This window comes from Anastrepha ludens, chromosome 2 (genome assembly GCF_028408465.1).
Source record: "Anastrepha ludens isolate Willacy chromosome 2, idAnaLude1.1, whole genome shotgun sequence".
Lineage (NCBI taxonomy): Eukaryota > Metazoa > Arthropoda > Insecta > Diptera > Tephritidae > Anastrepha > Anastrepha ludens.
Window position 1 is genome coordinate 110,316,828 of NC_071498.1, and position 13,117 is coordinate 110,329,944.

At 40.3% G+C, this 13,117-nt stretch overlaps 1 protein-coding gene and 1 pseudogene across 1 annotated transcript; both read left to right on the plus strand.

Moving 5' to 3' along the window:
- The first annotated feature begins 4,613 nt into the window (after positions 1 to 4,613).
- Positions 4,614 to 6,014, plus strand: LOC128858991 (uncharacterized). Its single transcript, XM_054095631.1, has 3 exons — positions 4,614 to 4,973; positions 5,052 to 5,140; positions 5,218 to 6,014. Exons 1-3 carry the CDS (start codon positions 4,702 to 4,704, stop codon positions 5,892 to 5,894), a joined length of 1,038 nt encoding a protein of 345 aa, XP_053951606.1. The 5' UTR covers positions 4,614 to 4,701; the 3' UTR covers positions 5,895 to 6,014.
- Positions 6,015 to 9,310: 3,296 nt separating this feature from the next.
- Positions 9,311 to 10,432, plus strand: LOC128871777 (40S ribosomal protein S8-like; annotated as a pseudogene).
- Positions 10,433 to 13,117: the final 2,685 nt, after the last annotated feature.

The following is a 13,117-nucleotide window of genomic DNA, read 5'->3' on the forward strand; positions in this document are numbered from 1 at the left end:
TGTTAGAAAACATTGTAAAACATTCAAGGAGATAATAGCACGGACTGCCGAATTGTTGGCGCGTGACTACCGTTCAGTTCGAAACTTCGGGCATAAATCACCAAATGATAGAAAAAGGTGTTTCTAAATAGCAAACCTCAGCCACGAAAAAGCTCCTCACAAAAAATCATGTGCCGTTTGGTGGCGGCTTAAAACTGCAGGGTCCCTTCGTTTGTGAAAACCAAACAACCAGCAAACAATTTAAATGTCAATTATATGTAGGTTAGGTTAGCCAGGTTGCTTCTTAAGGCAAGACACTCGATGGCTCTAAGACCTATTGTGAAACTTGCATTTGATTTCCATTCCATAACAAAGTTGCTTAAACCACTTAGATCTTTATAAGAAGGTAATTAATCACTACAGTGAGACATTTAGCAAATTTCCCAGGTCTTTGAAGTGCCGGACGTTCACAGAGGAGGTGTTGTACCGACGCAATTTCTTCTTCATATCCACAACTCCTGCAGAAGTCATTGTAAAGTACACCCATTCTACTGGCTATGGTGCCAATAGCGTAGTGACCCGTTATAACACATTTGATGACGCAGACATTTTGTTCTTTTAAGATTCAGTTTTGGCCAGAGCGCTTTGGATACCTTGCAGTTGTTAGTTAGAGACCATCGCGACAACGCTCAAGTCAATCGCAGTATACAGTTTGTTTAGAGGAATGCTAATGTCCTTCACCACTCGCTGAAGGTCAAGCTCAGAGTCCTTCCTTGCACACTCTTCCGCTCTGACATTTCCCTCCAGGATAATTGTTTCCAGCACACCCGATCGAGTGCCATTATCCATCTTTGAGCCGTTTGTATAAATATGGTGATCTGTCAGGTAGTCTCATTTTATAGTATTTTTTCCGATCTATCTTTTGATCCAGATAGTCTGTTTTCGATGCTTCTTGCAAGTGTTCCACAGATAGGAAAACCGACGCATGACCATGCGTGTTGTCTTTTTGGGTGCCTGCTGCTTTAATCCTGGAAGCAGATTTGGCCGCTATGCCTTTAACAAATATATCAATGAGTGGAATATGTAGGATCACTTCCAGTGCCGCTTGAGGCGTCGATTGGAGTGCACCTGTTATTCCTACACAAGCTAGTCGTTGGACTTTTATGAGATTCTTCAGGTAGGGTTATGTTTCAGACCCCACTTTTTGCCAATGCCCATAACAGATAAAGAGGGCCTTTAAAGATTTCTTCATCCTTTCCTTTGTGTTCTTTTCCAAGAAAGCTTTGAGTCCAGAATTATGCCAAGATACTTGCCTTCGTTTGATAGGGTTAGTGTTACTCCATCAATAGACGGTAACTGAAAACTCGGTATCTTATATCTTCTTATATCTTAAATCGTATGCACATATGAGGGGTGTTAAAAAAATAAGGTGAGCTTTCATTTTTCTCAAAAAATATTTATTTGTTTATCAATTTCTATTATTCCCCCTTCAAAGTAGTCCCCCTCAGAGATAATACACTTGTGCCAGCGTTTTATCCAATCCTCGAAGCAGTTCTGATATGCACTTTTTGGTATGTCCTTGAGCCCTCTCAGCGATTCGGTTTTTATCTCCTCGATCGTGGCAAAACGCCGTCCTTTCATGAGTCTCTTCAATCTTGGGATCAAGGAAAAGTCGCAAGGAGTCAAGTCTGGTAAATACGGTGGCTGAGGCATGATAACGGTGCTGTTTTTAACCAAATAATCTCTCACAAGCAAAGATGAATGAGCAGGTGCATCATCATGATGCAAGAGGCATGAATTTTTTCCGGGCGTTTTTTTCGTATTGCTTCACTTAAACGACGCATAACTTCAAGGTTGTACTCCTTATTTACCGTACGACCTTGTGGCAAGAACTTTTGATGCACTACGGCATTGTAATCGAAGAATACAGTGAGCAAAACTTTGAGATTTGATCGAACGTGATCTGCTTTTGGGTATATTCAGAAACGCATTATAAATGCGCAGTAATTGCAGCGCTGGCAGCACTGCCAATGTGACAAGTGTTGCAATTGATAGATTGGCAGTATTAAAATTTTTCCTGCATATAATGCGCGACGTTTGATACAAAAATGGCGTTTTCGAACGCGATGCATTTGCAGTACTGCCATATTTGCATTTCTGAACGCATTGCCAATACTGCAAAAGTACGTTGCGCATTATAATGCGTTATTGAATATACCCTTTTTTTGTCTAGGCTCTTCTGGGCTCTTCCATTCGGACGATTGGGCTTGGATTTCGATGTCATAACCATATACCCATGATTCGCCACCAGTTATACCTTATACCTTTTAAGCTAATCTGGATCATCGTTGACGTCATTCAACACTTCCTGAGCGATGCACATTGTTTTTGGTCAAAATTCAGTAATTTGGAACAAACTTCGCTGCCACACGCTTCATGCCCAAAATTTCCAAAAAGATTGCATAGCATTAGCGAACGGATGTGCTAACTCCTCAGCAACTTCTCTAATTGTGATTCGACGATTCTTCATTACAATTTTCTTAACTTTCTGAACATTTTCATCAGTTGTTGATGTGCTGGGGCGTCCAGAGCGAGCGCCGTCATTCACATCTTCTCGACCTTCTGTGAAAAGCTCGTACCACTTGTACACATTTTTTTGACTGAGAGTACTCCCATCGTATGCCACTGTCAACATTTTAAGTATATTTGAGCACTTAATTCCTTTTTTTACACAAAATTTGATGCTACTTCTTTGATCCATTTTTTCGATAGCAGAAAATCATCGAACACGGAAAACACTGGCCATATTTATACCTCTCATAAACAAACGAATATTGCTAAAACCGTCAACATATCTTCGAGACGAGTGTACTAACATAAAAAAAAAAATAATAATCGAAAGTCGAATGTACGTAGCCCGCGAAATTTGAAAATTCTTCTTATTTTTTGAACACACCAAGTACTTATAAAGTAATAGGACCAAAAGAAAATAAATATCTTATTAAACAATTGTGTCGTTCAACCCCTTAGCGCCTAAAGTACGAGTACCAACAAGACTAACATGGTTTGAATAAATTGTAATAGATCTGAGGACACTGGGTGTTAGAAACAGGAGAACTGTTACTGAGGAGCGAGATATATGGAAACGAATCTTGAACGAAATTAAAGCTCACCCCGATCTGTCCTATTATGACGATTCTGTTTTAGCTACTTTGTTACTTGGATACTCTTTTGTAAAATTATTTGTGTTGAAGCCGGAGAAAATTTTCCATTGTCAACTTTCTCTCACCCACCACCGAGAGTAGCAAACGTACACAAGTCTTTTATGATGAAAATATGTGGTAATTTTTTAATGGAGTGCAATAGAAAGGGTTTGTGGATGACCGGATTTGTGGATTCCCAGCACTTAGGCCAAGAGAGAGGATTTAAAAGAATAGGGAGGGACAGGTGAGAAGGACTTTTTATGAATCTTAGTAGTTTGTCGAGGAAAAGTGAATGCGAGCCGACCCAAAAATGCGTCATCTAAGTTTTATGAAAAAACTTAAATTGTGTTGATGATTTATGAAGGAAAACATTAGCATAGCCCCCACTCATATTACTTCGTTTCCGTCTCAACAACGAATGATTGAACGATTGTGTGAATACATGAAATGAGCGACCAGAATTCTTTAGCCTAGTCCCCAGTGACGTGGCAGCCGGAGTTACTCTCACAATACTTAGAAAGGCACATACGCTCAATCCCACCCAGTTCTATCTTTAGTTTAATAAGGGAACTGTTGCTGGATGAGGTATTATGATGAGTAGAGGGCACAAAAGACCATGATTCCGAAGTGCAAACCGCAAATCAGTCTGTGTTTATGTTTCTACGATCACAATTTTGCTTCAGATGTCCAAACCTGGCATCCTATCATTCTTGATTATGGACGGTGGTTGGATTCCGATTACTCTCCGCCTCAGAAGAATGTCGTTTAAAGCCTAAACTCTGTCGTGCTCAGTATTTGTTTGATGCACATGACTAGGACGTGGCTCAGTTGCCAGCAGAATACTGCTGGATTGGTAAATGCGGAAAGTGTTTGCTAAGCATCGCATTATGCTCCTTTACTGAGAACCTGTTGCCTAGGTGTATGTTATGTCTGGAGTATGTAGGTTCGAATCTCCGTGTATGAAACGGCAAAATGAAAAAGATTTATCTAATAGCGGTCGCCCCTCGCCAGACAATCGCAAACCTCCGAGTGTATTTTTGTCATGAAAAATCTTCTCATAAAAAATCATTTTACGTTCGGAGTCGACTTAAAACTGTAGGCCCCTCTATTTGTGGAACAACATCAAGATGCACACCACAAGCAGGAGGAGGAGCTCGACCAAACACCTAACAGAACTGTACGCGCCAATTTTTTATATTTTTTATTTGTTGCCCTGGTCGTGAATATCGGTAAGCCATCTATCATTAATAGTAAAAGTTGCCTGACCATTGTCTTCTACATGGATAAAAAAACAATATCTCCCCATTTGGGTGCAATGTGCTCAATGACTATAACCATGAACTTTTCAATGAATAGTTTTTTAAGAAAGTCATAAGATTGAAAGCCTGACTGTCCTGAAAAATTCAAAATCACACAGTCGTCATATACATATGTACATACGTTCTTTCGGTTTTCAAATTAAAATATTTCAAACAAATATTTCTCCCTAATTCTCATTGCTTTGCATGAAATTTCCACAATGTTCGAAGACACACTTCTCATTATAAAAACGGATTATCTGCACAAGCGTCAGCCAGTATTGATGCATTTATTACAAAATGGATTTATGATTAAAGGTCAACGCAAAATACTTTTTTCCCCCGAGAATGCAGCAGAGTTCTACAAACCTCTGGCGGAAGACAAAGATTTCATGTTACAAGTAATTTTGCTGTCGAAGGGCAACAGCGAGGCCTTCATACTGACCAAGGAGAATGCGGTAGAAGATTTGATCTGTAATATGGTTTGCTATTTGTAATATCTGCTCTTGATATCTATACATTAAAAATTGATTACTAACTCAAAAAGTTCTTATACTCACTTGCACTAAAGCACTACGTCTGCTGAAATGGAGCGCAATGTGCACGTTTCGAAGAGCGCAGAGAGCGCAGGGCGCGAGATAAGTTTCATATTTGTAAATTGTAATTGTAAAATTAAACTATCTACTTTCACCGATTATCTTTTACTTTATTAAAATTTTTCTTGTCTCGCCACACAGATATTCCGGAGCCCACACCATTTTTCAAGCGCCACAAATTCACTTCAGATCCCCTTATTGCGCCGCTCATTAGTCAACTTTATGAGATTGTGCAAAAGTCGAATGATGAAACTAAAAGCTGGAAAGTACAATTGGCCGAGTGGTTGACTCTGGCAAATCCAGAGTTGCCAATTATAAGCAATGCCTGTGCCACTCATGCTAAGGCTTTTCTCGAGGACAAGGCTCAGCAGGTTAATCTTTTGGATTCAGGAGAAAAAAAGCCACGTGTTTTTCATATTGACGGCGTTGGTGGTGAACCGACTTCTGCAGATGTCACATTTGCCTCTTCAAGCTCATCTTCTGGCGGCTCAATAGTTATGAGTACTTCATCGTGCATGACTTGTCGGCCATTCGAGCGCACTGATGCCGATGTGAGCACTGAGGATGAATGCAAGAAGGCCGCGAAGTTATTCGCACCAAAGACAGCACCGTTGCAAAGTAAAGCGCAGGAGGAGGAGGAAGAGGAATGTGAAGATGAAATGGTCATGAAAGTGTGTGAGGATCATATAGAACAGTGGAAGGCAGAGCTACGTGTCGATAAAGAGGAAATGAAAAAGGTGTTACCTTATGGCGGTAAGGATCTAGAGATCATCAACGAAATGGACATCGAGGAGGAACACTTTCTGACGGAGGAATGAGACCTGGTAATCAGAGAATGTTTGCTGATACGCTTTTGGAATTCACCTTAGAACCAATTTCTGGGCTGTGTATATTTTGGAGTTTGAGTTTTTTTCATGCGAAATATATGGTATTGTAAATTTGTATTGCCGCTTATTTATAACTTTAATGGTATTAACGTCTCCATTTTGTGGTTTGGAAACAATGTGATGGTGGTTTCCTACACATTTGTTTTTGAGTACTGTAATCCTGTAAACCGATGAGGCGTTCCTTGGATTGTTTGAGAGAAACATTCTACGGAAGATTTTTGCACGTTTTCGACGGTGAGTATCGCAGGCAACTCAACAATTAGATGTATGAGTTTTACGATGACATAGACTTAGCGCAACGAATAAAGATCCAACGGCTACGTTGGCTGGGTCATGCCGTCCGAATGGATACAAACGATGCGGCTCTGAAAGTATTTGATGCGGTACTAGCTGGTAGAAGCAGAAGAAGAGGAATTCCTCCTCTGTGTGGGAAAGATCAGGTGGGAAGGGCTTGGTTTCACTTGGTGCGTCCAACTGGCGCCGGTTAACATGAGAAAGAAATAACTAGCGCGCTTTGTTAAATTCGGCCACAATCGCGTAATCGCGCGATCAAGAAGAAGAAGAATCTTGAAGATTGATGTACTTATTCTCCGTAGATAACTTAAGTTAGGTTAGGTTGAGTGACTGTCATCCGACACACTTAGCAGTCGCATTGAATAGTTCCGTTGTGATACCATTGGAGCTCATCCTTCACACTGCAGAGTCTTCATAGACCAACATGTCGATTTAATGAATTTTCTTAATTCAATGGTTCCATTCTGGCTTGCTTATTTGGCAAAAGGGTTATTGCCTCCAAGGGACATTAGCAGCGTTGATAGAGTGTCTATTTATTAATAATTTGCACGTAGCAAAGGAAGTTGGGTTAGTACAGGGAGGCTGATGAAAGCCGCTACCAAAAAAAAATTGAATAACTTTTTTTCTTTTTAAGTTATCTGTTCCATTTTTGTTTTAATTTGCAGATTGATCTTTAAAATTTATTAAAATGGATAACTGGGACACGCAAACAAGAATTTGGATAGTCCGCCGCTATCACGCACTGGAGTCCGTAGTTTTGGTACAGAGAGAGTACAGGCGGATGTTTGGCGGCGATCCCCCGAGCAGATGTACCATAATGAGACTGGTGAATAATTTTGCTGAGCAAGGAACAGTCGCAAGAAGGCCTTATCATCGAAACCCACCAGTTCGGACGGAGGAAACGATCGCTGCTGTAGCTGCAGCTATACAAAGCAATCCAAGGGTTTCAACAAGAAGCTTATCTGCTCAACTGGGTGTCAGCCGACAATCTTTGCAAACAATAATGCACAAAGATTTTGACTTATTTCCCTACAAAATTCAAATGGTTAACAAACTGAATGCAGCAGACTTGCCGATTCGCTTGGAATTTTGCCAGAAGATCCTGCAAATGGTGGAAGAAGACCAAAACATGTTAAACTGCCTTTTCATGTCTGATGAGGCCCATTTCGATTTAAACGGCAATGTGAACAAACAAAATTGTCGAATATGGAGTACTTCTAACCCACAGATACTCCACGAGACGGAATTGCATCCTCTTCGCGTGACAGTGTGGTGTGCGGTTTCTTCACGCTGTATTGTCGGGCCTTATTTTTTTTGAAGAAAATGGTCACACCGTTACGGTTACTGGAGACCGTTATTTGAAAATGCTGAAAGAATTTTTCTATCCAGAACTACGCCGAAAGATAATTCCTTTCAACTCTGTGTGGTTTCAACAAGATGGGGCAACGTCTCACATAGCCCAGACTGTTATGACAGAGTTGCGACGAAAATTTCCCAATAAACTGATTTCAAGAAACTCCGAATTTCGTTGGCCCCCCAGGTCGCCTGACCTTACTGCACCTGACTTTTTCTTGTGGGCTTTATGCAAACAAGAAGTTTATAAAACAAAGCCAACAAATTTGGATGAACTAAAACAATCCATTCGGGCAACAATTGCGGCTATTCCTGTCGCAACTCTCAAAGCAGCAATGAACAACTTTTTACTAAGATGCCGCACTTGTGTCAACGAGCATGGGGGGCATTTAAATTCAGTTATTTTTAAAACTAGTTAAGCTACATTTAATAAAATTTAATGACCTTCAACTTGAAAAAGAAATAAATGAATTCCATACACTAAAAAAAAAGTTATTTGAGTTTCTTAATGTAGCAAAATTCTTCAGCCACCCTGTATATTATCTGTGTGAATATTTAGTGCTGTAGCTTTCCTTGCAAGCTCATATGCTTTGCAATTAAATAAATAAATAATTGGCGCGTACACTTTTGTTCGATGTTTGGAAATTAGAAAACTACTAGATCCGACCCAATACAAATATTACCACCTTCACAAATTCTCGCCTCCTGAATGGCCTTATCCGTGTCCCATTACGACCCAATTTCAGAAATTCAGCTTTCTCGTTCAGCTCGCGTTACCCGGATATAAATATGTATAGATAACATGAGTTACATCTTTTTTTAGAAGTTCAATTTGCGTTGTACGTCTTCATGTTGTTTCACAAATGAAGGGACGTACAGTTTTTACCTACTCTGAATGCAAATGGTTTTTTATGAGGAGCTTTTTCGTGTCAGAAATACACTCGGAGGTTTGTCATTGCCTGCCGAGAGGCGACCGCTTTGCAATTACCTTCTACATTTCTTCTACCACCCAGATTAGGTTTATTTTATAATATTGTGATACTTTGCTTAATAATTTGTGGCACTCAACTACGGTTTTCGACAAATGTTTTACTGACTCTAACGGTATCAGAGCTGCCTGACTATCGCAGCAGATATCCACTTCCTTCATAGTTAGGGGCCTCTTCTTTAAGAGCAATATGCCCCTTCTTATGGCGGAAGCTTCCTGAAAGGCACTGTAGTGATTAGGCAAGCGAAAGGATGTACTGATGCTTAGCTTTTCAGAGTAAATTCCCCCACCTACCTACTCATCAAACTTAGATCCGTCAGTAAATATACCGTCCTCTTTTGAAGGGAATATTGTGGTAAAGAGTTTATTAAAATAAAGCTCTACACTATTATAAAAATCTGTAGTAGCTGGAATAATGGAACATTTTTATATCCAATTTCTATAGAGAAGCAATTGGGAATAAAAGGGTTAATATTTAGTACACTAATTTTACCCTGCGGTTGTACAACCTATAATCTTATCAAAATGTGGGCGTCCCACTTTTTTCTTGCAAGCACTTATATATTGACATAACACATGCGCCATAAGGCCCACTTGGGAAATAACCAGACAAATTTAGCCAAAAGCCCTCTAAATCGGGGTTAAGTCGCTAATGTACCTCGATCGTCTTTTCCTATAGTCAGTGATTGGAGTAATGGTGATATACCTAAAGATGATGGGCTCACCATCAAATGGTTTTGGTACAGTTGCGAGGGGTGGTTGAAGTGGAGAGTGTTTAACACTACCTCTGGTTCTACCCACTCGGTATAAAATGCCACGTCCTTATTTCAATATTTAGCGGAGTGCTTAACGAAGTGCTCTTCTCCTTGATTGTCGCAGTAACCGCTTAAGCGGTTTTGACCGAGTTCAACAAAGTCTCTCGTGCTCAACTCAGCCAGTAAAACTAGCCGGAGTCTTTCTCTATTTATCCTCTCCAATATAAATAGTGATATTATCTTCCTCTGCCTTTACCAGCAAATAACTCTCAATTGACGTAACCGGGGTTATGATAGCAGTTTGTTTAAGAAAAAACTGAGATTGTGTTGGTGATATACGAAAAAAATAAACGTAACCAACGCTTATGGTACTTCGTTGCCGTCTAAATAACGACTTATTGGACGAGTGTATGAATAGGTGTAAAATGTGCCCACGTCCCCGGTGACGTGGCAATTGAAGTTACTCTCACAATTTTGCTTCGGATGACCAAAGACTTCTTTGTTCCTACTCAAAATAGATATTAGCCGCGATGGTGCCCACAAGCGATGTGCCACTGATGGCAAATGCAAGTCGCTCCGCAAGAAACGCTAGTTCGAATTAGGCCTTCCAGCAGCCAATACTATTCTCGGTGCTATACGCATCCACAAGCGGCGCACAGGCGGTGGTAACTCTAAGTTGCGTTCTCTACGTCTGGAAAAGGTAACTTTTCATGGGCATCTGTGGGTATTGCCAGCCGTACACGTAACTGATGTTGTTTACAATGCATCGAACAATGAATTGGTGCGTGCTAAGACTTTGGTAAGGAACACACGTTTACCATTTCGTCAATGGTATAAGTCCCACTATAGGCTGCCTTTAGGACGAAAACGTAAACTCAAGCATTAGAAAACTGATGATGTGAACGACGTGCAGCACAAGAAGCGCAATGATAAAGTAATGAAGCAGTACTTGGTCAAAAGTTTGCTAAAGTTGATCCTGCGCTTGATCGCGCCCAGGACAATGTGCTCGTTATGATGGTCATATTCTAGAGGGTAAGTAATTGGAATTTTATCTTAAGAAAATTAAGTCAAAAAAATAAGTCAAAAATTCAAATTCAACGGAGTTGAATTAAAAAATTGGATGGATTTTGTTTGTTGCCATCTTTTTCGTAGCCTTCTCTTAACTTTAATTTGCGATCTCACTTTCCTTTCGGATTTATCAATCTCGAGCCCCATTACGGATATTTGCAACTACTTAGTCCTGCCATGAGTTCTGCTACAAGTTAAGTCCGTTATAGATATGAAATTATAATACTTTTTTTAATGAAGTTAATAGGACTATGAATAAGTTCGTGCGGTTTTTTTTCGAAATTTGAAACTTTATTGACGTAAAATGGTTACAAATTTAATATTCAAAATATTGTCCATCGCTTACTACTACTTTTTCCCATCTTTCTGGCAATTCACGGATTCCCTTTGTGAAAAATTCGGTCGGTTTTGCCGCAATCCACGAATCGATCCATTTTTTGACTTCATCGTAATTACGGAAGTGCTGGTCAGCCAGGCCATGTTGCATCGATCGGAAGAGATAGTAATCGGATGGCGCAAGGTCTGGACTATACGGCGGGTGGGGTAGGACATCCCATTTGAGCGTTTCTAAGTATGTTTTGACCACTTGTGCAACATGTGGCCGAGCATTGTCATGTTGCAAAATAACTTTGTCGTGTCTATCGGCGTATTGCGGCCGTTTTTCTCGCAGTGCTCGGCTCAAACGCATCAATTGTCGTCGGTAGACATCCCCCGTAATCGTTTCATTCGGTTTCAGTAGCTCATAATACACAACACCCAGCTGGTCCCACCAGATACACAGCATAACCTTCAGGCCATGAATATTCTGCGCCGACGTCGATGTTGAAGCATGGCCAGGGTATCCATACGTTGCCCGACGTTTTGGATTGTCGTAATGGACCCACTTTTCATCGCCAGTCACAATTCGATGCAAAAAACCCTTTCTTTTGTGCCGTTGAAGCAGTTGTTCGCATGCCATAAAACGGCGTTCAACGTCTCTTGGCTTCAATTCATACGGCACCCAATGGCCTACCTTTCGGATCATTCCCATGGCTTTTAAACGTTTGGAAATGGTTGATTGATCAACTCCCAAAGTTTTTGCAACCTCTTCTTGCGTTTGAGCCGGATCTTGATCGAGCAATTCCTCCAATTCGGTATCCATGAACTTTGGCGGCGCACCCTCGCGTTCTTCGTCTTCCAAGCCAAAATCACCACTTTTAAAGCGTGCAAACCACTTCTGGCACGTTCGCTCAGATAGAGCATGCTCACCATAAACTTCCACCAAGATACGATGACTTTCGGCTGCTTTTTTCTTCATATTAAAATAATGAAGAAGAATTCCCCGCAAAAACACATTATTTGGCACGAAATTCGACATTTTCAAGTGTGTTAAAAATATTGTTGTTTACGCTTCAAATAAAAAACTTATACTGACGTTTGTGCCTTACGACAGTAGCTCTCCAATGAATGTTTGGAAATGTGGATCGATGGAATAATAATCAAGTTACGCCATCTGTTGTAAAACCGCACGAACTTATTCATAGTCCTATTATTTTTATTTATTCATTTAAAAATGATTTTTTTTTTATTTTAATTCGAAATGGTCACTATTTGCTTTTACACAAGCCTTCAAACGATTAGGCCATTCAGCTATTGCAGCACGCTCGGTTTCCATGGACATTTACTCCCTGATCGAACCAAAGATCCAAATTTCAGTGAGGTCCTCAACATGCTATGTTCTTCCAGACGGTCAATCTTCTGCAGTTATGAACCCAGAAATATTGTTTTTTAGCCACTGCTGGATGGTTTTTGTCTTACGAATTGGAGCGGAATCTTGCTGGAAGATCCACCGCTCTCCATTGAAGAGACTACTGCTCAACTGCTTCACCACGAATTCTAAGGTATCCTCCTGGAGTACTTTTGCCCCGGTCTTAACCACATCTTCGCAGAAATGAAGAGGTGTAACACTTTTACAAGAGGCTGGATGGTGGCCACTCTGAACCCTTGGAACAACATTTTTTGCGTTTTTAGAAGTTTTAGCATAGATTTTGTCGTTTTGCTTATTAAAAACTTCTTCAACAGTGACAATTTTCTCATCTGTGAAAGTAATATTTTCATGGCCGTTGACCGCGTGTTATTGAAGAAGATGCTTGCATCAGTCAAGTCTAATTTTCTTCAAGCACGTTGTCAAAAGTTGGCAAATTGAGCGACAGAAGGCTTTTATGTGGAAATCATCTCTAAGTAGTCTTGACATGGATCTAGTCGATATATGTATGCATCTGTACATGGTTTTCTGCTTTCTAAGTGGATTTTTGCGAATTCATTCTCGAACGGCTTTTACTGCTGCACTGTTTCGAGCCACGTGAGAACGACAACTTCTTCTTTCTCAGACGTTTGGGAAAAACTATTGATCGTGCGGTAAAGAAATATTCTCGAAATATTAAGTTTTTTCAGCAATTCATAAATCTCACTCGCACACACACGCAGTTTTACCACGCTTATGTAATGTAATTACTGCAATGCGATTTTCCTTAGCTCCCCACGTCATTGTTAACAAGAAAAAATTTGCCTCGAAACTTCTTGAATATGATTGGAAAGATTGGCCTTGCATATCTTGGTGATCGAAAGATTTACGATGTTGAGTAAGTCAATAAGCTGTAGTAAATTGTTTTCTGGGAACGGTGCTTTGTCACTAAGTATCATATTACAGCGTATGT

Excerpts from the sequence above, each read along its gene's own strand:
- LOC128858991 (XM_054095631.1), top strand. The coding sequence starts at position 4,702 with ATGTTCGAAGACACACTTCTCATTATAAAAACGGATTATCTGCACAAG. Across the intron at positions 4,974-5,051 it reads TGTAATATGGTTTGCTATTT|CACTACGTCTGCTGAAATGG; the intron begins GTAATATCTGCT and ends CTTGCACTAAAG. Across the intron at positions 5,141-5,217 it reads AAGTTTCATATTTGTAAATT|ATATTCCGGAGCCCACACCA; the intron begins GTAATTGTAAAA and ends CTCGCCACACAG.